General features: G+C 51.4%; 2 protein-coding genes across 6 annotated transcripts in view; one reads left to right on the top strand and one right to left on the bottom strand.

The window, feature by feature from the left end:
* Nucleotides 1–25,773, bottom strand: part of LOC103316255 (sex-regulated protein janus-A) — a 52,103-nt gene that overhangs the window by 12,986 nt on the left and 13,344 nt on the right. The gene's annotated exons all lie outside the window — the stretch shown is intronic.
* The window catches only part of LOC100117419 (arrestin homolog), a 34,962-nt gene continuing 12,527 nt past the window's right edge, over nt 3,339–25,773 (top strand). For 2 of the 4 annotated variants that reach the window (XM_016982038.3, XM_001601611.6), the window contains exons 1-5: nt 3,578–3,691; nt 13,041–13,369; nt 21,178–21,231; nt 22,085–22,220; nt 22,297–22,449. In XM_016982038.3, the coding sequence (XP_016837527.1) occupies nt 13,173–13,369; nt 21,178–21,231; nt 22,085–22,220; nt 22,297–22,449 (540 nt within the window). In that variant the 5' untranslated portion in view covers nt 3,578–3,691; nt 13,041–13,172. Of the gene's footprint in view, nt 3,692–8,839; nt 12,899–13,040; nt 13,370–21,177; nt 21,232–22,084; nt 22,221–22,296; nt 22,450–25,773 lie in introns of those variants that run through there. The other 2 variants (XM_031922916.2, XM_016982039.3) reach the window with 2 other exon arrangements.

Raw genomic sequence — 25,773 nt, 5'->3', positions numbered from 1 at the left:
CGGCGCGCGGGCGGGCGCGTGCTCTCAAACTCCGAGATCTCATTATCCCCGCGGCGTCCCTAGCTGGCACTCTCGGCTTGTTCTTAACCCGGCCGCTGCTCTTCTCGGGGCTCGATCGTAGCTATATGTATAATATAAGTGAGGCGAAACACTTGCTGGCTGGCAATCAGCCGCGCTCTGCGTCGCCGCTGCTATTTCCCCTGCGAGCGACGCCTCCCGTATTCCGCTCGGGTTTCCTCTCGCTTCGGCCCTTTTTCTCCAGCCCCCGTGTACCCGCGGACCGGGGGCTGGACTTTGAAGTGCGGAGGCTCTTCCGGTGCGGCCGAGAGACGTCCCGAGCCGAGCTGCGAATCGCGCTCGAAAAGCTCTTCTATGTACAAGGACGAGCTCTTCGATTCCAAGTTCGGCCTTCTCGGAGGCATTGTGCGACGCTGCAGCAGTCAAGGTGCAGTGCACAAGCGGTGCGGGATCGAATGTCCGTAACAGTAGCCTGGTGCGGGGGAAGGTCTCGCTCGCTTATAGAGATTAGAGCGACTTTTCTATTTCGAGAGCGAGATTATATTGGCAGACAGACCACGTGCGGGCGTGATCGAGTGCCTTTCGAGGAGCTATCACGCGGGCAGGAGAGTTGAATTGAATTCAGCGATAGTATATCTGACGGCTAATCCACTGTATCATTATGTCGTCTTTGTTCGCGATCACTACAAGCAGCATCGTCGTCAACGTAATCGGGAGGATAAATCAACCTGTTATTCAAGAGCTTAAATCCACGTAATATCCATGCGAGATACGAGCGACCCCCAAGGCTCGGCGCTATTTTGCGCGCAAACCGCGTATGTACAGCCATGTAATAATCGGACCCCGTCACCGTAGCTCGGCCTGCCTTGCGTCAAAAGCCATCAGTGGCAAAGCTCCCCTACCCTCCCCTTCTCGTTTAGCGTAAATAACCACACAGAGCCGCCGACGCATACGCAGAGGATGTCAATCACGGCCACAAGACTGCACGAGAGACTCAATGCACAATAAACGCGACGCGGCTCAAGCGAAACGTCGCGCTCATGGCCCTTAACGCGTTTGACGTTTGTGATTCCGCTATCGGATATCTGCTTTGTGTTGCAGAAGATTCCCGGTTTGTGAATAGCTCGATGGGTCGCGAATGCCGATGAAGGGACGCACTTATTGAATCCCTGGTTCGATGCGACGAGAACGATGGGGAAAGAGGACGAAACAGACAAGTTTACGGACCAAAGGGAGAGCCTGCTGCTCTGCATCGCGCAAGGTCCGACTACTCTATTAATCTCCCGCGGTGGAATCCCTGAAAACACGAAGAGCGCGACGTATCCCCTAACCGACTTGTGTGTATTTTAATTAACGAGAGCCGCGCTGTCACCGCCACGCGAACTTGTTCTGCTCGCGCGCAAACAGTCGGTCGAGCTTAATATAATTAGAAAACTTGCGGGGACGTTGCGGGAGCACCGAGTTTCCACGGCGTGTACGTATCATAACTCGACGAAGGCTGCAACGCAAGGACGAGCGGAGAGACGTCGTCGTACGGTCGTTACGGCGCTTCAAGGGGGAGACAGAGGGGAAAGAGCCGCGAACGAGTCGCGAAAGAGTAGCGCGAAAAAAGGACAGTTAACCGTCGTCGCATAAATGTATAGCTGGAATAAGCTGAAAGGCTGCAGTATATCGCGCAGCGGTCGATGAAAGCTCGTGGGGACTTTTGTCGATATCGGCGCCTTATCGGTCTTTCGCGATCTCCTCGAACTTCCCGTACCCTAGTTCCCAGCTGTGTAGGTACGTGGGTATGGGGCGTACATGGTAGAGAGCACAAAGTTTGGCTAGGAGTGAGCGCGCGCGTGTGCGTGTGTAGCGAGACTTTGATGTCCCTTCCACTCGCTCGGGACTTCCCGGAACGATAGAGCGAGCGAAGTGGGTACTCCATCAGTTTTTGTCAATTTATATATAGGTTGCGAGAGCGGGAAAGAGAGCGATGCTTGATGTGCAGGGAGAGAGGGCAACGGACTTGGCTCGACTCTTCCTGCCTCTCCTTTTCGATTAGCCCCCGATATCTCCATTCCAGGATGTGCATGATCTGTCGGATCGAGCGCCGTGCTGCTCTACTGCCTTGATTCACCGGTTGCTTCGGAACGTACGAAAAATCACCCAGAAAATGCACAATATTCGCCGATATCGTCGCTTGTCACGCGAAGCTTTGGCTGTATGGCGCCGCCACTTCTTCACATATGCAGTTGGGGCAATGATGCCCTTGGAATCTCGCGAATTTCGCCCAATAATGCGCCCAGGCGAGACGAAGCCTGGGAAATTATAGTGCTGTTGAGAGAAAGTCTCACGTTTCTCCCTCTCGGGGCTGCTGAATTTGTGTCGGAACCTCTGCATTGTCCAAGTTTTTGAAAATATTTTTAGTATACCCTCTACTTCGGAGTGTCGAACGTTCGTTATTTTTTCAATTAAATTCGCAAGCGTTATCGAACCTGCACTTTCTCGTCGAGGAGAAACACAAAAAAAAAATAATTAAGCGCCTCATCCGTTGATGATCCTCTGGAACCGAATTTTCGCAGTATCGGGCGAGCAAAAACGAGAAACCGCCGTTACAATAATATGATACACACAAAATCGTGTCCAAAACTATTACCGTCTCGTTGAGATTGCCATCAAAATTACGCCTACCGATTTACGCGCGACGCGCGATCGGGCGCATAACCCGATATTCCGCAACGTAATTCCACTCAGCCGTCCTCGCTTTGTCGAAATCGAAATTGCACTGTGTACGCGGGGCCGAAGCCGTCAGGTCGTTGCACATCGATCATTACGTCGTACGCGAGTAGTGCTGGGCGTCCGCTCGCGAGTCCGAAAACTCAAAATGAAAAGCTACAGGTTCGCTGGTGCTCGTTCAGGTGCAGGAAGTCGAGAGCCTCGAATACTTACCGAACTATCGGAAAAAGCGAAAAGCGGCTCGCGTTCTTAGAATCGTTGACCACGTTCTGCCAGTTTGTTTTCGATGAATGCGCGCGCGCGACGAACTTTGCATCGATAAAACCGCACGTATGAATTTTTTTCTGCGCATCAGGAGAGATTGTCGCGTTCGCACGCTTCGCAGAACAGGCCGAGTACTTTGCAATCTTCGAAAATTGTCCCGCGTTGCTGTCGCTGAAACGACTGAGCAAAAAGTGTCGTCGTGGGAACGCTCGTCTCAGCTCGCCTCTTATCCTGCAGGTACATCGTTTACAGGCGCCCGAGCGCCGCGTCGCGGGCGAGGCCTATACGCGCGCCGCAGCAAGAGAGGGAGTTGCATCGGGAGAAGACGCGCGGCGCGCTCCGACTCAGTTTACGGCTAGCCGCGCGAGTCGACGGACGCGCCGCCTGCTCGAGCGCGGACTCTCACCACTGCGAGACCGAGGCGCGCTCTTCCCAGTGTGTGCATTTTTCAGCTCACCGGTATTGCAGATAGGCCAAGAGCCGTCGAGTGCTTTTGTCGGAGTACAGGGGGGTCGGGCTGGGAGACGCCGCTGCTGGTCGTCGATTGAAGACTAGTCTGCGAGAGGAGACTGAGATCGCAGCGCGCGCATGCCGCGAGTTGTTTTGTATTTTAGTGAAGTTTTCGTCCGAGGATTCCAGGATGCTGCAAAGAAGGGTGTAGAATGTTAAAGCGCCACCCGGACTGCGAGAGGTAATCATAATTACGTTTTAGCGCGGGAAATCGGTTAACGAATATTTACGGAAATAATCCGTTTAATTGATTTAGAAGCTGAATTTATTGTGCCACCTGCTCATAATCGCTTTATTCAAATTAACCGCGCGCTCGGCATGCGCGTGTATGACAATAATAGGTTTAATTATGGTTTATCTGTTTTGCGGAATTGCGTTCTCAGAGTTATACGATTCCGAATTTGCGTAAATGTCGCAGTAATGAATTTGAAGAACTTGTGTCGTGTCCCCGCAGCAATTTCCTTCAATTACTCACAATTTTTCTGTAAAATGGCGAACGCGAAAGTCCCCTCCATCCTATCGTAAACCATCAGCACTAGGCGTCGTTTGCAAACGACGCCTCGTTACTACAAAAGCTGCAGCGCGCACTGGAACTCCGAGCAAAAGATAGGAAATCAGATAATAGCAACGCGGTGCTCTCGGATGCTTGTACGCAAAGTAAAGTCTCGGAAAAGTAGGTGACGCGCCGATGCAAGCGTTCGCCCACGAGTGTTAAATAAAATTCCACGAGGAGTAACGATATCAAATCCAAATACATTCCGATGGCGCTGCTCTGGCTCGCGCATGGGACTGAAATATCGACTGAAACGAAAACTGCAACCCGTACGATGATAACGTTCACGTCGCAAACTCTCCTCTGAACTCCATTAAACGCGCACGGCCAAGTGCCTTTCGCAACAGCGCCCTTTATCGTATCTCGGCGCGCACAATTCATCGAAACGACTCGCTCCGCCAGCCTTGCCAGCCGTTACGAGGTCGAAAAACAAAAAGCACATGTAAAGAGAGTCGCGAGGGAGCACTAACGCGCAGTATCGAGCGCCTTATCGGACGCCCGCGCCTGCCGATGGCCCCGCGAGAGCGGCTGTTCTGTACCGGGGAAGCGTGGCGCAGCCGACTGCCTGGCTCTACAGGTCCTCCCGAGCCGCGCACGGCATCATCCCTCGTTCACGAGCACGTGAAACTGTTTATTGCCGTCGCTCTTTTCCTCCTTTACTCCGGTCAATGTTGTTGCGACGAAACTAATTACATCTGTAACCAAGTGTAATTAAAGCACAGTTAATTAAAGCCGTCAGTTTGCAAATGCGCTAAGGCCTAGCTAAACAACGAAAAAACTCGCGCCGCGTGCAAACAGCGAGCTATCGAATGTGCTCTAACCCTGATTGTAAAAGCTCAGCCTCGTTTGTCGGGGGCCAAGTACGGCAAGCCTATTATTTTTTCGTACTTTCCTACTTTCCTTTTCTATACCGCTCTCGCCACGCGAAGCCTTGTCTTCTTGCGCTTGACAGTTACCGCATACAAGAAGCTCAATACAATTCTCTCCCAAGCTATACAGCCAAACAGAAAGTAAGGTTGAACGCAGATGGTTTTTTGATGTCGTTAGCGGTCGTCGGCTCCATTTTTAATGCGAGCCAAAACGCGCTACTGATACGTGCGGGGCGGCCCTCCGCTCGCCTGGCTCGGCTGCGGTATCCCTCGGAGAGTCAAAAGACGCCCCGCTATTTTTTCTTGATTATCTTGCGTGCGCGGTGAGAGAGCGGCTTCTTCCCTTTGCGAGGCTTTTTGGCTCGACTACTGTTTTCTTCCTCTTCGGCTTGGGGTGCGAGATTTATTGGGGCAAGTTTGTCCTAATCGGCGAGCTGGCTTTTGAATAAAAAAGCCTTTCCTTTCAAAGCTACTTTTAGACGGTTGACTTTCTTCCATCCTTCCATCCTTCCTTTCTTTCGTTGTCGGCGCGAACGGATCGGTGCGCAATAAATGTTTCCCGGCAAGTCCAAAGACCATAGAATGTATGCATGAGCTGTAGGAATTGGTGCCACGCGATACGGATCTTCTCCTGGAATAAATTGCTGTTTCCACAAGCTGAGCCGGAATGGAGGAGGGCTACTTAGACAGGTCCTTTGAAAATTCCTCTAACGATGTTCTGTCATCCTGATCCACTTTACGATCTCACCGAGCGCACGACTTCTCGAGGACTCTTCTCGGTCTCTTCCGCTTCGTCGGCTACTCTCCTCCGGCTCCTTGAGAAAGCGCGTTTTGCCTCGCGTTTCGCGATACCAGCGGAACGAAACTCCGATATAATGGCCGGATCGCTCCTTAAACCTCGCGCATAAACCACTTTCTTAAAGATACACTGCGCTGAATTGGATTTTTCTTCCTCACTGAATTACACAGATCGAATAACCGGCGAAATTTTATTCATGAAATTCGAAGCTATACTCTTTCCGTGAAATCCACGTATCGGCTGGGGCATGGGTATTAGCCGCATGCTTTGCCGACTCGCGGCTCTCCATGCTGGACTCGCACTACTCGACGGAGTACCTTGGCGAGACGATGTAGCGCAAGAAATGCAAGAACGAGCCCGCGCCGTGGCTCGCAAAACTTCCGCCCGCAACATTTCTGCGCAGCTGCATCTCCGCAGAGCGCCGCTGCGAAAAGTTACGAATGCCAGATCCGCGCAGCAGCAGCAGGTGGCCGCGGCGACGGAGTAGCCGGCATAAGCTAACGGCTTCTTCTTCTGCTACTTCTCTTATCGCGAGCTCTCTCCCGTCCCGCCCGCCGCGGCAAATCATGAAAAATGGACGAAGTTGCCAGCCGCACGCGTACGTATAGGTACGGCGTTTTCTCGCGCGGGAGGACTGGGAGCCGTAAACTAGGAAGGGATCGAGCGGCGGCACATAATGTTCCGCATTATTGGATCTGCGCGCGCCGCTGTGTCCCATTCCATCTTTTTCGAGGTCCTCCGCTCCGGCTGCCGTAGCCCGTCAGTCGTTTGTCATTCCGTGCAACGCCGGGCGACGCAAGTTTCCTCGTTTCGTATTACTGGATACCAATATACTCGCTCGCGTATGAGCCGTCGGCATTGTAAAGTTCTCTTAAAACGTCCGTACCGCCAGAGTTGGATGAATCGGACTTCATTATAGGTTGCCGAGACGATGTTTGAACAGTATAACATAGGAACTAAAGACGCAGGTACACCGACGCAGGAAATCGGATCAAATTATTCTCGGGTGGAATGAAATCCAAGTCGCGCCCTCGAGGTCCTCTCGAAGCTGCACCTGCGAATTATATAATTAGAGAAACGAACTCGCAGCCCTCCCGCAGGCCCCGGAGCCACAATTAGATCAGCGAAGCGCAAACAAACTCGTGGCTGCGCGAAGAATTCGCCCTTCGGCGACGAAACGGCCAACTAGGTAACGAGATTTCCTTAATGGCAATTTGATCGTAGAAAACTCGACGACGGCATCGAGCTCGGGCGCGCAATTCAAATGTTTACTCGGCACTCGCCCGTTATCTTTGGCGTGCAGCCGTCCACACGCAGACGCGGCCCCTCAGCGACGATCGATCGATCAAGTGCGCGTTCGATCGATATAAACAATCCCGGCCCGCGCTGGCGAGGCTTCTTGCGAGCGGACATAAAAAGGAACAATCGTCGGAGGACCGTGAGTTGTGCTTTTAATAAAATTCATAGCGCACCGCGAACTCGCGCTAAATCACTTACCCGTCCTGTGCAACCCCGTCAATTATGATAAAAACGCGCACAACGCAACCTATGCGCCTGTGTGCTTTTTTCCCTTCGCGCTGGCGGGCGTTACACGCGCGCGACGGTTTGCATATTTAAGAGTTTCATATCCGGGAGAAAAAGTTGGAAAGTGGAAATTTAATTAAAATTCGACGCGGCGGCAGCGCGGCTGTTGTCGGTGCGTCGCGTGTGTCCTTTAAACAAATGGCAAATTTAAGGCTCGGAAAGTTCCGCGCCTTGCTCGCTCGCCAGTTTTACGGAGCTTATTAATGCTCCGAGGTGACACGCGAGTTCGAGTGATTCACTCTGATGTTCATTCTCATCGCACTGAAGGCGTCGGACGTTTTAAAAGGTGTTTTTTTCACTTCTTCGAAAGCGCGGAATTCCCCAACGAAGCGAGATGAAAGGACTATGCATGGATACAAAAATTCTCATATATTATGCCCCGTGAGCGGGCGAGCATCCCATTCGTATATCTGAATGTTCATTTTGCATTTCCGCTTACACACGCACTTGCGTTTGCATAATGTTATATCTACAGTGTTTGGATATGCCGTTTGAAATGGAAATTGAAATTCAAGTCTGAGCAAACCTCTGCAGACAGAGATGATAGGCGGACGTTGCTCGTTCGGTGAAGTCAGTGAAGAAGTCACACGAGTCCTTTCTCTCGATACTACCACCTCGGCAATTACGCTGAAACTCGCTCGAAAACTCGATAGAGCGCTAAAAGCATCAGATATGAGGGAGGCGACAGTTTGACTCGGGCAATTTTTCTCAAGTCGAATAAACGTCAAGCGTATAATCTTCAGACAAAGTTTCCTCGCTCCCCCGGACTCGTCCCTGCAAATTAAGAATCGTATCAGCCGCTCCTGCACAACTTACAACTTATAGCGCGTACGGGAGCGGCCGAGACGCGACTGAAAAAATGTCGCAATCTCGATAAGCGCGCGCGACTCGTGGAACTGCTTATCTCGCGCGCATCGAGACGCTGCTGCTATGCATTATGCACGAGCCAGGCGCACCTGGGAATCGGCCGATTAACCGAAATACAGATGCAGAGGCGCGCGAGAGAGGAGCAAAAGTGAAAGAAGCGGACAATAAAGTGCCGAGGGCGTAGGAGGGAACGCGATGAAGACAAAGCGCGCCGGGTGATAAAGGGGAGACACGCCGAGTCGACGAGGCATAAAAAGCTCGCGAATGAAATTCCCGAATACCGACGTACAAAGATACGGCAGGAGGAAGAAAAATATTTTTGCGAAAGCTCGGGAATGGTACAATGGAGAAGAGGAGCGAGCTACGCTGTTTGCGGGGGAGTTAGCTGCTGAGCTGTTTTAATAAGAGATTTGCCTCGAGTGGATTAAAATTGCTCTCCAGCTGTAAAGGTTTATCGCGAGGCTTTCCGTCGCTGCGCGGATTAACAATTCAGCTGTTTGCGAGTAAGATTTAGCGCGTCGAAAAACTTAGGTCTACTTGAAAATGTGCGTGTTTTGTATGTTGAAGATTCCCCTTTAATGTATTGTACGCCCAACCCGGCGGACTTGCACAGGTCACCTGGCGCAACGGCGGACAGGCGCAAAAAGAACGCAGACACGGAAAAAACTGCAGCGAAGCGGACAAGCATTCGTCGTGTCCCTACTCTGTCTAATCCCCGAGCTCGAGCCAGCGCGAGTTAGATTAATGGCCCTTTCGCGCCGGGGACTGGATGTGTTTAGCTATATTGCGCGCAGCTACACGCGAGCGCTACTTTTGTCGTCTCGAATGCCAGGGGAAGGAATGGAGGCACGAATAATAACTGCGAAATCGATTTCTCAGATGGGAGGCCTGCGGATGTTTACGAGTGCGCGAACTTCATAAATCGATCGCAATGCGATGCTCGTTCGTCGTAACATTGTGTAATTAGCCTTAATTAACTATCGTACAGCGGCGGTCATCAACGAAGTGTAACGCAAACTTAATTGGATGATTTTGGGTTGTAATCGTGATTTGAACCCGTTAAAACTTGCTCGACTCGTGCGTGTCCATATTTTGCTCATAATGGGCTCGATTAGGGAGGTCCATGCGGTAATTAGCTAAAGCGCTTACCCCTTATTAGCTTTTCTCTGCCTCGGTACATTACCTGCTGGAAACATCGCGGGGGTTAACCAACGTAAGATGATGAAAAAATATAATGCATTCACAACGTCAACTCTCTAAGATGATATCTGCATTTTTTTGTTCTTAAAACTAACATTTGAATTATCAAAGTCTGCGACTCGAGCTCTGGCAGTTAACGCTCCCTAATGGATGCGCGGTAAAATATTAGCAAAAAGCTCGCGGCAGTATCCCGCCCGCCCGGTGAGTGACGCTCACTCGCTTATACTTTCGCCTCACAATTTTGCAAGCAAACAAATAAACGCGCAAATAACTCGCTGTGCACTTTACGCTTAAAGTATTTTTAGCAAATGTTGGAGCTGCGGGAATCGGGCAAATGTCCGCGTTAACTTCGTTCCCAGGTTTGTTGTGCTGCAAGGTCAAATTCGCGTCTGACTGGCATTCTGCTTCGTCATTTTACTGGCCCTGGTAAAACAAGTAATGTCAAGCCAGGCTGTCTCTCGAGAAGGTATTTATGTAAGTAGTGCGCGGAAAATAAATTTTTATTAAAAATCAAATTGTATTATCATCCTCGTTCCATAAACATCGAGCTTTTCGCGTAACGCACTTAACGGCCGTAAGGGGGAAAATTGCCTGGAAGAGGTGTTCAGCGCGCTTGCAGTAATACATTTTACAGATTCGTGGAACACTGTATTACGTTACACTGATGCACGCGCAATGTTTAATAATTAAATTGAAATGCTCGAAATTGAAAAACTCGGGGAAAGCTTCCAATCCAGCCGAAAACGCGCTCCACCATTGTCCCGATAAAGCCGCTGCACACTCGGCCTGTTCATCATCGGTACTGCAGCCTTCGCTCTCGACCAAAAGGGGTAATATAAAGCCTTGTAGTCCTGCGAAACAGTCACAGCTGCAGCTGCTGCTGCACCAAAAGAGTCGAGCGCTGGCGTGTCGCTGGCATAAAACGGAAATTTCATGGTTGTAGGGCACACACGCTGACGGGGGCTTAGGGTCCGGTTCAGCGAAGGCGCAGAATGGAGCCTGCGTTATTCCTCGGCGTATTTTCAATTTTCATAGATGGGCGCAGTGCAGTTGAGCTATCAAAAGCTGGAATTATATTCCATCCTTTCATATTATCGTCTTCCATTTGCAAAAATCTTTTGTCGAAATAAATATCATGACTCACCGCTTCCCGGTATAATTCATTCGTCTCGCCCTGCGGCCAAAACGAGAGATATCCGGCCGACATTACACCTCTACATCAGTCGCGCTCTCCATCTATTTTTAAGTTCGCTTTCCGTCGGGCCGCGAGTGGGAATTGTAGGTGCGCCGGCGCGACATTATTTTCAGGTGAAGACGGAATACGAAGACTGCCGCGTCTGGGGACGCACGCGAAATTGCTACTTTTTCCTTTCCCAATGTGTCGGAGGATGATGAGGCTGCCCGGTAGAGAAGAATTAATTGGACCCACGCGAGAGATGCGAGAAAGAGAATGTAAATGATACGAAATAAACAGTCCTTGCATCGGTCTTGGGATCCTATCGAGCTCGCAAATACACTGCAGAATCCGATGTAAATGCGTTTTCAGAGAATTCCGCCTCGACCTTGAGAATATCCGAGTCCAAATATTTCGACGACTCGACTCGAAGAGAGCTGAGCAGGCATCATATATTTTTAGCGAGAATCTCGCGTTTGAGTGACGGTCGCAGTTCAAAACAGTGAAATTTCGAGTGTAAAACGCACCTGGCAGCCGTTTTCCGCTTCCTAACTTTTCTGCGCGGAGTCTTATTTCGGCCGAGAAGGAGAATACCGATGAAGCGCGCGCAGAACTTTCGAGAGACGAGAAAAGATACATGCGCGCGGCGGCTCCGCGTGTGTAATGCTTGTGACGAGAGGCGCCGGAATTTGAAAAGTTGCGCTTGATCAGCGGCTTACACAAGTTTTTTTGAATTAAACGAGCTAGCGATATTGATCTTTCCTCTGCAATGAGAACGTCGGCATAAATCTCGAAGAAGTCTGCCAGCGGATCTGAGTGTAATTTTCTACATCATCGTGCGCGCACGCGCGCCTACGAGCGGCTACGTTCTCGCGCACGAGTCGGAAAACTTTGATCTCGTCTTTCTTTTTCACTCTTCCCCCGTCACTCGATGGAATATTCGAAATCCCTTTTCGACTTTACATCGCTCGCGTGTATGCTGCTCTAAAATCGCGCGCCTCTCGCACCTCCTCAAACATTAACATGACGGAAAGTATATCGATGCTGATTCGATCCGGGTACATTCCGTATTCCTCCAGCTCGCCCGGCTCCCACTCGAAAATCCGACAAAGCTGGCGCACTTACGAATACAACTCTCGCGGGCTCGGGCGCATTTTTCCCGGCCGAGTCTTCATCTCATTTTCATGAAGCCGCCGTGCGCCAGAGCTCGTGAGAAAAATCGCGGACTTTCTGAGAACTGTAAACATCCGCGCCGAAATTGTATAAGCACCGGCTGCAGAAGAGAAATGGAGGAAAAAAAGAAAGTGCTTTTTTCTTCCTCTCGCGAGTTTGAAGTTTTGCTATACGTACGCCGCGAAAGTTTTGTTGCGGTCGGCTCTTAATCGGGAAGATGAGATAAGTGGGATGAGATTTTCTTACGCGAAGCAATTCATTTGCACCTGTTAATTAAGACTTTGCGGGATGAGATCACTCCTGCGGTGTCGGGTGCAGCCCCGCGTCTTTTTATTCGGTTTCCCGGTAATAATTCAATTTTTGATTGTCGACGGACACGGGATACTGGTCCAGCGCAGTTTAATTAAAGCGCTCGCGCTGCACGCGCGGTCGGGATGAAGATTTTCCATCGATTCATATCCAAGAAGCCGTACTACGTATTGCGAGAGGTAACCCGACCCGAAAAATTTCAAACGATCGATTCGGTGATGCAACTTTCAGATATAGCTATATCAGATAGCTTTTAATTAAATTTGCTGCGATGATTTGCCTCGAGGAATTCCTTTAATAAAGATTCGAAGGGGTGAAATTCCGCTTTAATTGAAGAGCCTTCGCGTTAGTAAGCAATAGTAATTAAACCTAGAGTAGCAGCAAAATACTCGCCGCAGTTTTCAAAACTGATTCAGCATGGCAATGTGCTGTAGTATAAGTAGAAGCCAAAGTAGAAGAAATGCAGAAATCAGATCCGCGCGCAGTGAAGTCCGACAAATAACCCGAACAATCGGCCTGTAATTAATCCAAATCAAAAGGGATGCAGCGGTGTCTAATGAATAGTCGGGCAAAACAATAAATCAGTCTAATTGAAACGAAGCCCGCCGCCGGTCCTTAGCTCTAGCTTATACGTGCACGCGGGGTGCGGAGAGCGAAAACTTTTCCTCCCTTCCCGCTCGTTTCTCTCTCTCTCTCTCTCTCTCTCTCTCTCTCTCTCTCTCTCTCTCTCTCTCTCTCGCCGAACTTTCGCTTCTCAGCTGTACACGGAGGCGGCGGCGGTCTGTCTCCCGACTCAAAGAAAAGCGCGCCTCGTCCTGCCGTTCTACTCTCTTCTTATTGAAGCTGGCTGCTGAGATCGGGTAAGGGGGTTATTGTTGGAGGATGTCGCGAGGGGCGATTTTTTAATTAATCGTCGGCGATGTGATTTTGAAAAATTAAAGCTGCTCTTTCGCCGAAGAGAGAAGCGGGGATTCTGAAAATCTGCTCCGCCACTTGTTGCAGACACGAAGCGGCGCGTCGGCGTCCCGCTCTTCAGCCGTATCAGCAAGAGGCCGCGGCGCGAGGAAGCCCCTTGCTACGGAAGTCGGCCGCGTGATCGTGCACCGTCTGCTGGGCCTCTGCGGCCGGGCCGCCATGGCGGACAACAACGGCAGCGACGGCGCCAGCAAGGACGCCGAGGTGACGGCGACAGCGCCGCCCACGCCGCCGGACAACTGCGGCGGCAGCGCCAAGCAGCGCCAGCTCATCAGCAGGAGCAGCAACAACGAGAGCCTCGTGAGGAAGGTCCTCCAGCAGCAGTCCGCCGCCGAGTCCGGGCGGCCCGCCGACAGGTGAGTCCGTCCTTTGCGTTCGCCTTCTTCATCGAACGGATTATTATGATTCCATTAGTCGACAGAGAGAGGGGGGGGGGCGAGGAAATCGATAGAGGTCAAGCGTACGCCGCGTATGAATTTTCATTTCAATAATCCCGGTTTATCCTGGCCTTTCTCCGTGCACGCATGCTATGCTCTCAGTCGCGCGAATAATTTAGAGAGCTCGCGGGCAATTCGGTGAGCCAATACTTATTCGCGTGCAATATCTGTTTTCTGAATTCCAAAGGCCCTCCGCACATACGAGCCCGTGCACACGATGATAGAGGGAAGAGCCAGCGAGCTCGCATAACCCTCTCGGACATAGATCAGTGTGGGCTCTCGCGCACTTTTACGAGGACGCACGCACCCGGCTAATAACGGCAGCGATTAGACGAAAAAGAGCGGCCGCGAGCTGAGATTTACGAGCGCGGCTAATTGATCGATCGACGCCGCGATAACTCGTCGTCCCCAGCGGATACTTGGATACTTCCATGGCGAGAGTGAGGTGTTTTGTCGTGTACGGCCCGAACGAAAGGGTGGAGGCGGCGGGGATAGCAGACTGAGTGGCTCTTCAATCTTCGTCGCACGCAAGGGGCACAGCAAGGGGGGAGTAACCACGAGGGCGCATAATCGAGGATAGCAATTAGTCTGCATCAGAAGCGACTCAACGGCATTCGGACGTCAACGGCGCAGGTGGCCGGTGAAAAAGATTAAAAGTCCGCTCCGTTTTCTAACGCCTCCGCATTGCGAATAAAATAAAACAAACTGAGCTTGATCTCTTAATGCCCCTGCTCGAGAGAGAGAGAGAGAGAGAGAGAGAGAGAGAGAGAGAGAGAGAGAGAGAGAGAGAGAGAGAGAGTACCAGCCCCGGATATTAATGCATCACCGGATTTGGACTGCTAAAGTAGAGGAAAAAATCTTCACTGCTCGCGCAGCTGATGCCGGTGGAAAAGAGAATCCGTTCCTCGTTAATCTCCTTCTCGATGAGCGACAGTCGAAGTAGATTTCGAACCGATTCGAACCTGTCCCCTTTCCCTATTTACGAATCATTATATGCAAACGATTAAAGTCTTTTTCCCCCCGAAAAGCCTCCTCCGTCGGACCATGCGAGGCAATGTTTCCCGGCTTTTTGCAGCCGCGCTCTCGAGAGCCTCATATACTGGCGCGTCTTCAGTGGAGAGTAGGGGCAAACGCGGGAAAAAGGCCGGGAGTTAATTTTACCCGAGCCGAGAGAGCGAGGGAATGGGCGAGAGAGGAGGCTGCAGTGCGGCGCCGCCGGTCCGCAGAATCGGACGAGGCGCTCCCGCGGTCGTGCAGAAATAGAGGGATTTTCACTGGTCGGCCGATTACAGAAGCAGCTCCGTGCGCGCACGTCCAAGTTATGGACAAAGGTAGCTCGATGAGCCTCGATGGCGTCAAATGACACGGCACAGGCGGACGCGCATACGTTATTTCGTCGTTTAATTCGGCCGCTAGAAGCGCCGTCCATTAGCAAGGTAATGGCTTGACAGTAAACTCGCTTTTTACGACTTTGACGCTCGCCGCCGGCGTTGCGCAGCGCCGTTAACCTACTGTCTCTCCATCCCTGCGCTGCCACGCGTGCATATAAAGGGTTAAAAACGAAATCATTGGGCTGATGCACGCGCCGAAATTTATTTTTAATTTTGCGGAGGCGGCTCGTTTTTCGAGGATTACCCGCTCTCCGGCCACGTTTTGCGCTTGTGAACTGCGACGGAAAAATATCGATGTGCACGGGCAGCGAGAATTAGAGTTCTATAATTATTCGTCGCAGCAACTTGTCGAGCCGCGGCAAAAATAAAGCGGCAAAAAGGTTTTGAAGCCGGGCGAGCGCGGGCGAGGGTAATCCCCGCGGCTGAGCCTCGCCTTGCGGGCTGCGGCGCACGTAGGTAGATCATGAAATTCAAAAGAGGGGTCGGCTGCCCGTGCAGCTCTCGCGAGAGATAGCGAATCCCCGCGTATGCACACCTACGTGACCTCGAGACTCTCTCGAAAGGCGCATCCGAGTATAACGGCCGCGACCGGCGGGACGAAGTGGCCGACGCTGTTGCTGTTGCTGCGATCGATTCTCCCCCGCCGTACGTGTAACCGCGAGGAATATTCATGGGCGGCTAGTCGGCCCCCTGGGAAATTCGCAAAGTCCTCGAGAGCGTGTCTGCGCGAGGACGTCTAATCTTTTTATCTCGGCGTATCCAAATGACTCGGGCGCACGAATGAGAATTTAATGAAAAGTTTCGGGGGCCGTGCTGCTATATCCGCACCCGCACAGTAGAGATCTGATAGCGCGAGGGCCGCTTGATCCGCTCGGGCCCTGGCTCTTGGTGCGCTCCGTAATCTTCGCGCGCGGAGGAACGTGCGAAAGCGGCTCGTTGGGTCTTTGGGCAATGTCGACAATGCGCTACGTTGATTCGCCGTGTTTGATCACGTGCAGCGGCGCCTCATCTGATACATCGTATAATTGAATTGGCTTACGTGCGGCGGCGACGGCGTCGATTCACTATGTAATACAGAGTGCGGTACAACTCACCTGAAACATAAAGAAATGACACGGTCAGGTTTGAACATTTTTGACAGAATTATCATCGGTGCGCATAGGAAAGCTCAAAGTTTCTACCACGAGGCCGGACCTCTCGCGCTAACAGCCTGTAAACAGCTGGCGCGCATCGCCGGCAAATTAAATTTCGAACGAGGGCCTCGCCTGCGCGATCTTTACAGTCTTTTAAAACAGAGCGCGCCGCTGCGCAGCTGCGGAATCCCCTCTCGTCGCGCCTCGGGCAACTTTACGAGCTCGTAAAGAGCCGAGCGGACTTGCAGTTGTAGCCCTTGACGAGCTCGCGATAAAAAGCATAAGGCTGCAGGAGAGGGAGGGCAGGCCGACGCGCGAAAGGCGGTACGAGCGATAATTGAAAAGGTATCCCAATATTTGTCCGATGCTCAAAGTAGCAAAGTACACGACTTTCCTGTGGGTATATGCGTATATATTGCTGCCAAGTTCGTAAACACACACACACACATTATAGGCTACTCCGGACTTCCATAAGCGGATACAACTCGGCTAGCCGCGGCCCTTTCGATGTATGCGCCAGGAGGCTTAATATTTAGTCCTGTTTGTCGCTTCTCGGCTCGAACTTGAAATGTACACCTGAGCATATTTAGCCGGGGCCGAGCTGACTTACACGCACAGGGCTCAGGGCTAATTAACCGAATTAACAGAACGCGTGGACGCCGAAGAAAGTGCCCTTCTGCAGCGGCAGCGTCAGCGTCCGGCCGAGAGGGAGGGTCCCTTCATAACTGGCCGGAAATTGAAACCGCTGGCGAAAGGAAATTTAACGATGGAACGTGCAGTAGCGCTGCCTCGATAAGGAGCTCGAGTTGGCTGTTCCCGCGCGTATCTCTGTATTATCGAGCCTGATAAATAGTGTATATACTGCGCTTGAAACTCGAGCACGCGGTGCTTAGTTGCGCGGCAAGTTGCGCGCGGGGATGTGTGGTCGCGCTTCACTGTTTACGCGCGGCTGAAATGCGCAGTTTGGAAGTCGATGGCCGTGAACGAGGTCGGAGACTGGCAAGGGCTACTCGAGCGCGGCTTGATTGGATGCTGGAGGAGAAAAGTATGGTCATCTCATTATCATTTGCCGAATATTTTTCTTCGATTTCGCAAGATAATAGCAAACACTTAACTTCAAGGCTTTTTCCTCCACTTATATCCGCTTACAACGGCGGACATTTACATAAAATCAATGATGTTAGTTTTACATTGCGGGTCCGCTCTGCGGGGCCTTGCACTACAGCGGAATACTGAATCCTGCGGTTACGTGGCAAAAAAACGAATAAATTATGATCGTGAGTCCAGTCCCAGGGCCAATCATCGAGCACCCTTGAACCTTATCCGCCGATCTCAAAAATAAAGAGTCCCGCCGTCTCGCGAAACAATCGAATCGTATGAATAAATGAAGATCGATGAAAAGGAGGCGCCCACTTGCAGGTGGCAAGTGACTCGTGAATTGCGACGAAGGTCAAAGGCACACGTCGTGGCGGCCTTCCCTCCCATATATACGCGCGGGTGCACGCGAACCTGGGCACATTCGCTTTAAGACGCGCGCGAGTAAGCTCTCCCTCTCAGCCGGTCGGTTCATTATTTAAAGCATTAAAAGATACGGCGCCGAGATATTACATTTGCGGCTTGAGGCTTTGAATTCAAAATACCCTTGAGGAAGGCGTTGCTGTGAACTTGTATTTATACTATAATAGACTCTTTAGCCTTTTCATGTCGAATTAAATATGGTTTTAAAGGAAGCGGTTTGCTCGGAAGAAATTCAACTGTGCGCATAAACAGCGAAAGGCCTTTTCAATATGCTCGCCCTTCAAAACGCGCTTATCCCTCGAGTCGCACTTTCGGCACACCCCGCACAGACGTTTGCGTTGGAAACTTGCAAAAATATTCTGTGATTATGCAAAAATTCTTCGACGCGCGCGTGCGTGAGGGCAAAAGCGCCGAGTACACCCGTCAATTTCCTTTTTCGCGAACAATGTCGGAGTATACTCGAGAGCGACGTCGGCTGCTGCCAAGCCTTTTTTGCGCGTTGGTGAAAAAGGCTATCCGGCCGCTACGTGGACCTGCTTGGCAAGTTATTCTCTTAGAGATTCTATGCCCAGGAGAGAAACGCGCAATACTGTCGGGGTGAATTTTCATGGGGAGCGAAATCGAAAATCAGAAAATGATCTCGCGATATGGAATGGCGCTCAGATATACATTTATAAATCAGAAATGTAGCAAACCTTTCGGCCTAGAGAACCGTCGAAAAATTACGCGACAAATTCTTTCTTTGAATAAAAAGAGAACGTTTTTTAATACTTGCAGTCACGATAAAGCTTGTGATGAGGTTATCACGATTGATAAGCTTGACAGGAGATATTTGTAGAAAAGAAAAGAGTTCGCTGTATTAAACCTCGCTCGGAGGATCAAATTAAATGCAACTCTTGCATAGGTGGCTATCTATTCAGTCAGGCATGAAGCTTGGCAAACATTGAATTTGATCGGTCACTTCTGTTCAGCAGAGATTGCATTTTGCTGCATTGTTACAATTAATAGTAATTTGCCCGAATTTGCATGTTCTACAATGTGAATGATGTCAACTCGTCTACGGCCGTGGAACTCCCGTCACGAGCTTACCCCGCTGGCTGAATAATTCATATCTAGCCCAGACCGTTCGCTCTCAAATTGGACAGCTGTAAACACGTGCTTTAGAGAACACACGGCGATCCCTGACATCGAACTAGCTCGAGTAAATATTTTTGAAATGTATATACTCGCCTGACAGCTGTATATGAACGGGGGACTCAAGTGAAGTTCTCGCGTAAGTTTGTCGATACATCAACTGTGTTCCGGGCGAGCGGAAAGTCCAGCGTGAAAAATTGAGCTATTACCGGAGGTAATTCCCTAGTGCCATCGTGATGCATAACCTGCTGAATGCCATGTGGATATCTTTGCTCTTCATGGGACTCTGGGTATTTTTCTTCTTTGTTCTTTTACGCCGGCAGGTGAATGAATCGGGCTCGACGGAAGAAGAGTGGGAAATTTGTTTTGCGCCATAACAAAAGAAACTTTTGGTAACAAAATCGTATCTGCTTAACGCATGCTTCCTTTTTCGCTTTCAAATTTCATCGGATAAGTTGTTTGGAAAAAACTTAATCAAAGCAAACTTAACAAGATTTCTTCTCTTCGTTTTTGTAGAATTAAACTAGAGCTCTTCCCTCATGAAAGTGGCTCGTGCTCTAGATCAGCATCGCAACCCCATTGTCTCTCGATAGCCGTGAAATCGAATCAGTTATAGCCTGACTGGGGCGTTACAGCTTCTCGTACATTTTCTACTCAGGCTGTAATAAAAGACGCGCGCCTCCTCAAGTCCTCCTACAGAAAATAGAAAGCGGATGCAGTCACGATGACTCCGCGACAAAGCGGCGTTATTTACTATTAAAAGTAGAAAGAAGAATTAATGTAGTATATACGCGCTACACACGATAAAATCGCGCAAAGCTGCGTAAAATGCTGTTAAAGCTCGGCGAAATTATAGAATACGGAGAGAGGTTAAATTGCGGCTTCCTCGATCACGGAGCCGAGATATACAGGAAGTAATCATCCCGGCCGAGGCTAACTTTTCGAAAAGTCGAGTTATTTAATAACGAAGAAAGAACGCGGCGCTCGGCCCTTCTCGCATGATAGTGGGATATAGTTATAGAAGATGCGGCTTTTATTAGGCACAGCGAGAAGCCGAGCCCTTTTAGCACGGAGGAGTTCCCGCAAGTTTCGCAAAGCTTTCCGTGGAATTTTTGCGGGCTTGTTTGTGGCGAGGATTTTTTTCTCTTCCCCCATATCGGAGCGAAAATCGCGGAGCCGCGCAACCTTGAATTTTTCATAGCTTCACTTCGTAGTTGCTCCATTCCGCATCTTCGCGTTTTCAACGAATAACGCTGTAGAGCGAGTTGCGTTCGGTCAGACGCTCGGCAAGTAAGTTCCCGAAAGGAGACTGCCTGTACTTGCGGGTATGTGTGTACAAAAGGATCACAGGCCGCGTCCACTGCATTCTTCGCGAAAAGCCATCACGCCGCGTTTAATATTCCGCCTTGCAGGCGAGCCAGGTCAGTGCAACAATGTGTCCCGGGCTCGGCGCCGGGCTGGAAATTTCAACAGGCGGTCGACGGCAGTGCTGAGCAAAAAATTCCGCCCCTCTCGCGCCCCGTCGTTCGTTAATGCACTCGAACAAAGGGAAGCGCCATACTCCCGTGCTACTTTCAGTCGGCTGCACCAGCGCCGCTAGCTATAAACATAGAGCGAGGACAATAAGAAAAGTAGGAAGATTGGGAAAGCTTCTCACTGGCTGTGCTCGTGTGTACGAGCGTATATCTGCGAGGATAAAGTGGAAAATACGGTAACGGACAAGCTCCAGCGAGATTCGTTTCCCATCTGCACAAGCTGCCGACGGAACGTAGTATTGACCTTCCGCTATTATTCGCACCGGCGGGACCTTGACCTCGCGCTTAAGCGCGTCCTACTGGTTCGTCGGTTTTTGGGGCTTTGGCGCCTTCGATCGGGTTCGCTGTAACTAACGAAACTAACAATTCGAGCTGCTGTTTCATGAAAAAGTTGAGCGGCAAATCGAAACGCGCGGAGAAAGGGACGACTGCTCTTTGCGCGTCCGAGCGCTTTCCACAAAATGAAAAGTAACGTTAAATTCGAGTCACGCGAAAGTACACTTCACATGCTCGGGCCGAGATTTAGCGTCGCGCTTAATCTTGATTTATCGAATTTCGTTCGAGCGGCGGTGCAACGTCGGCCGCAGGAATTAGAATTAGAGAGCTGGTGTATTATAAATATATCAAGTAAAGTGTACAGCGAGCCGCCTTAAAACATTTTAAATGGCGCGTGCGTTCGCCGGACACGACAACAAAGTAGCCAATCTTATAATAAATTTGGCTCCGCCGGCGTGGGACAAATCCTTTCGGCCAGATAAGTATAAGTTGCGCGCGCGTTAAAGTTTGATGGGTGCGGCAGGAGTGTGTGATTTCCTTTTTGGCAGGTGGAGAGTCACGCAACCTACTGTCCCTCTTAGGACATTTTTATGCCACTGGGATCGATTTTCGTATCTCTCGCTTTAATTTCGACATCAGTAAAGAGCTGCATTTGCGTGCCAGTTCTACCGAAACTCCCCATCAGAGTTTTATCCATCAGCGTCTCGCTCGATAAACATTGCACTAATTTTCTGTTACAGGCGAGAGTCTCACCGGCCGAGCGTATCCGAGACCGGATTGATATACAGTCAAAGGTGAGCTGCGAGGCCTTATTTGTTCATTAAGCTTCGGTCGATGAGAATATCGATAAGCCCTCCGTCGGAGCTCCTGCCAGATATCTCGAGGAGAAAGTAAAATACGTGCGCCGATGCCTCTCCGATTAGACTTCAAAGTCGAGTTTCATAAAGCCCGGGATACGTATTATAATGCCAGCATCAGCCGGAGCCGCGATTTTCCCGCAGCAAAGCCACTGCTGCTGATGCTGGCGAAGGCAGGTAACCTCGCCGCTTTACTCGCGAGTTAGACTTTAGACGCTGCATTATATCGTCTGTGCGAGCCGCGGCGCTCCGCCGAGAGAACAAAGACTGAGCTCGCGTGCACCGGACACTCGGCTCTAATGGATCATCCGAGCTGGCGGCTCTGGCCGCGGTAATGAGAAAGGGTCGGGGGCTGATGTCTGAGCTAGATGTAATTTAGTCTGGCCGGATATAATTTAGAAGAGCTACGTCGATGATGTAATTGAGAGCTCCGTTTTTGCCGGAGACTCGCCGAGAGAGTGCTCGTATCAGCAATGGACCGCCGAGCAATCTGCGCGGAGCGAAGAATTAAGTGATCGTGCAATCGTCTCGCCAAATTTTAAATGAATCGGCATATAGGTCGCGTGTCGCTCCGGTGTAATAATTGACTCTATCGATCTTTCGTGCCGGAGCCACTTTTCCGTGTTGATGTGTGTCAGGGTCGACAATCAATTCAAGCCGTTACGACGCGCGCGTACGCGTGTATGCGGGGAACGACGGTGATAAAATTCAGTCGCGAGTGATTGTAAATCGTAAAAAGATGATCAATCAGTCGCATTACGAGGGTCCGATCATTTGCCTTTCTCAACAGGGCATTCAAAAAGTCGTCGCAGAACGGCAAGCTCACCCTTTACCTGGCCAGCCGGGACCTCGTCGTCACCGCCGGCAAGATCGATAAGCTCCAAGGCGTCCTGCTGATCGATCCCGAGATCCTCCAGAACAAAAAGGTAAGCGCGCGACAAAATAGAGAGGCATCAGCAGTGGATAATCATTACGCTCGGCTGTGTCGTGCTCTGTGCGCAGGTTTACGGCCAGGTGACGTTGACCTTTCGCTACGGCCGGGAGGACGAAGAGGTAATGGGCCTGAAATTCTGCAACGAGGCCATCATGTCCCTCGCTCAACTCTACCCGCCTTATTATCCGGCGGATCGTCAGGAGCCGACCACGCCGTTTCAGGTTCGTAAATCGTAAATTCTCCGGGAAACTCATATCGCGTCTGCTGGAAAACTGATGGCTACACTCGAAGTGCACCCCCCGGTCGAGAGAATAATCGCTGCGCCGACAGGCTGTCGGGAGTCGCGAAACGATGAGCGCGAGACAAAAAGCCGCTTTCCACTCTCCTCCCGCGCGGCGCGAAATCGATTCAACAATGCAATATATCAGCCTCTCTTCGCGTCCTTGCCGCGAGCCATAAATCGACGTCGCGCGCCGTTGTTGCTTTTATTACTATTGACGCCCGCGTGTAGCCCCTCGAGCCTCGGGTATCTCGATCGCTGACGCCGGAAGATCGGCTCCGAGACGTCTCATTTTCGCGGCCGCGGCCCCATCGAAAAATTAGTCGGTCGCTGGGAATGATCAACCGGCTGGCGTGCAATATAATAAGCGGGCGCACTATGCTTATACGCCGTATACTGCATAGGTGCGCGCGCGCGCGCGCGAAATTAGCCTTTGAGGAAGGAAGTTGCCCGCCGGGAGCGTGACTCTATTAAGCCGGCATACATAGCCTCTCTGCGTGCGCCGTCGGTCGCGTATACGGCGGCACTCCATTAGACGGAGTTTCGCCCGACACGCGTCGGCTTTTGGGCTGCTGCACACCCAGACACGCCGAGATATACGCGTCTGCGGGCGCGCATTAATTGCGCATTTGGGGAGCCGATCGAATGGAAGTGGCGCTTTTTCCCTTGCATCACTGCGCTCGAAACGGCTTGTTGCCGCCGACGATCAGCAGGGGGGCTTGTGGTAAAGTATCGCGTATGCTTCATCCGTTATACGCTGTCCCCGAAATTCCCCCGGCCGATCGTGCAGTAGTAAAAGAACGTGTCCGATCGGACGTGCTCCCGGACGCAGGGCGGGATCGAAAGGCCATTCGTCATGCGCGCTGCTGTTCCCTGCGACCTGACTGCGAACGCGATTACTTTCCTGCAGTCGACTGTTTGATAGATCAAAGCCAAAGAGGTCAGAGCGTCCTCTGAAGAGATGATCCATTTGCACCATCGGCAGCAGAGCAGAGCAGAGCTCGCGCGGAGAGCCGAGCACTGCGATCGGGAACGCGCAGTCTCTTTGTGCGTGTACGTGCACGCGACGCGGCTCAGCTCTCTGAATTCGCTTGTCGGGGGCAGTATCATCCTCCCACAAGGCGCGCGCATTAGGACTTCTCGGATGCAGGCACTCAGCAGTGAGGGGGCCACAGCAAAGCAAAGCAGCCACCGCTCGGATTAGTCGCAGTTTCTCTGGTAATGTAGGTAGGTGGCTCGCGCAGTGCGAGCGAGGCGCTAGTCCGTTCGAGATTTTACTCGAGATTAATTGCTCGGATCCGAGCTCTCGAGCACAATCGCCGCGCTTACCGCTGTCCCGATGCGCGTCGAGAGCCGCCAAAATTTCAAGGCTACTCGCAATAAGCGCTAATTCGCGAACAGCCGGGAGTAAGTTCGCTGATGCGTCAAAAGTTTCACTCGGCGGCTCTACCCGCGGAACGTTATGCTTCGAACAGGCCGAGAAGAGAAGCCTTCCAGACGAGTTGTTAATTCGCTTCGGATGCGGATGGTACACCGATCGATCAATATCGAGACGACGTCGCGCCCGGGCAAAAATACAGAACCTAATTAGTTGTCGTTATTTTTATCTGTAAATTTCTGTCACTCGCCCGAGGTGGAAAGTCGGTTGGGATCTGATTGGCGAAGCTATACGCGTCGAAATAACACTCCGAGACGTGGGAATCAGCAGAAGATTGTCCCCGGGCGGCCCTCCGAGGAAGCTTCGCTGTGACTCGTCGAATTCGCGGAATCCCATCATGCCGCCCAGTCACGCGTGGAAACGACGTTTGTTTAGCATCGGTATATAGGTATGCGAGACAGCGATAGTGGGGGCGGCAGGACTCTCGCGCATCTCCGCCGCTGCAACAGCGTTTCCACTGCTTACGTCAGCAGTAGCGCGCCGAGTCGACCCGACCTCGACCCTGACCTCCCGATAGGCAGGCCACTTATCGGTCCAGCGTGAATTTATTTAGCTGCAGCGTACACACCCTTTTTTGCAGGCTTCGCCGCGCCGGGGCCTATAGGTATGTGTATCAAGAGCATCGGCGCTATAAGCGGGGGAGGATCGCTTCGATTATTCATAAAGCCTCGCCCCCGCTGTTTCTTCGCTTTGTGCGCGCCGCGAGAGAAGAAGACTGCAGAAGTGGCTTCCGAGAGAATGGGCTCATCTTCTGGAGCGGATTATTGTTATTTCGGGGGATATCGAACCGGCTTCTTATTCGCCGCGCGAGACAGCTTTTTCGAGCAGGCGACTCTTCCATGATGATTTATTTCGGCGGTGCTGGGAAACGGAACGAAATGCACCTTTGCGTCGAACAAATTGATCTGCTCGCCGAAAGAAGTGATTCTCGTAAAAAAGCGTATTTTCTCTCTCACGCCGACTCATCCGCTACTTTCCCAACACATACATCAAAGATTTGCTACTCGATCGCGCCCGGCAAACTTTCTCGAGCCGATAAAAAAGAAAGGCAAAAACTAGAAGCATATATCCGTACTTTTCCATCAGGAATCTTTATTGCCATCCCGATACTACCTCATCCACTCTCGCGCCGAATATATAAGAACAAAACAAACTCGCTCCCCGCAGTCGAGGAAAAGCGCGAAAGACGGCTCGAAACTTTGCCTGCGTCGACCCTGGCCAGCTGTTCGGCACGAGGCGCGCGGCGCTTCCCACCCCTTCCGCCGTTGCACACTTGTGGAGCACGGCTGACGCGCTATAAGTATATGGCATCGCTCGGCGTATCTGTAAACCTGAACTTTTGAAGGCCCCGCGGGTCTATCGAAGCGCGGCACCGACACGCGGCTGTGATCGCTCCGAGCGTCTGACGCAACGGCGAATGCACTACTGCAGGCGGAATCCGCGATCCGTTGTGAACTCGCGAAGCCCTCGCCCATGACTCTCCTTCTTCCGTGCAGTATCGTTTGAGAGGTGTTTTACGCGGTCGATCGATTTATTATATAAGATCGCGCAGAAGAAGAAGTCGCGAAGGAAACTCGGCGAAGGCACGAGGAAGATATGGCCCGTGCAGGATCATAACTAGAAAGCTGAGAGCCGAGGTGAGCAGGTGCGCGGGAGCGGGTAATGGAACGAATTCCTTTTGCTCGTTCCCTCGAGCACGAAACTATTTTTCCGCCGCGTCCGTTTCCCTCGTCCTGCGGGTCTCGTACGTGCGCCGCCGCTCAAAACTCCGTGACTGCTGCTGCAATTTCAGAACGGGAGATTAACTTTTAATGGCATTACCGGCGT

This window comes from Nasonia vitripennis, chromosome 2 (genome assembly GCF_009193385.2).
Source record: "Nasonia vitripennis strain AsymCx chromosome 2, Nvit_psr_1.1, whole genome shotgun sequence".
In the NCBI taxonomy this organism is placed as follows: Eukaryota; Metazoa; Arthropoda; class Insecta; order Hymenoptera; family Pteromalidae; genus Nasonia; species Nasonia vitripennis.
This window is presented reverse-complemented; position numbering and strand designations above follow the sequence as displayed.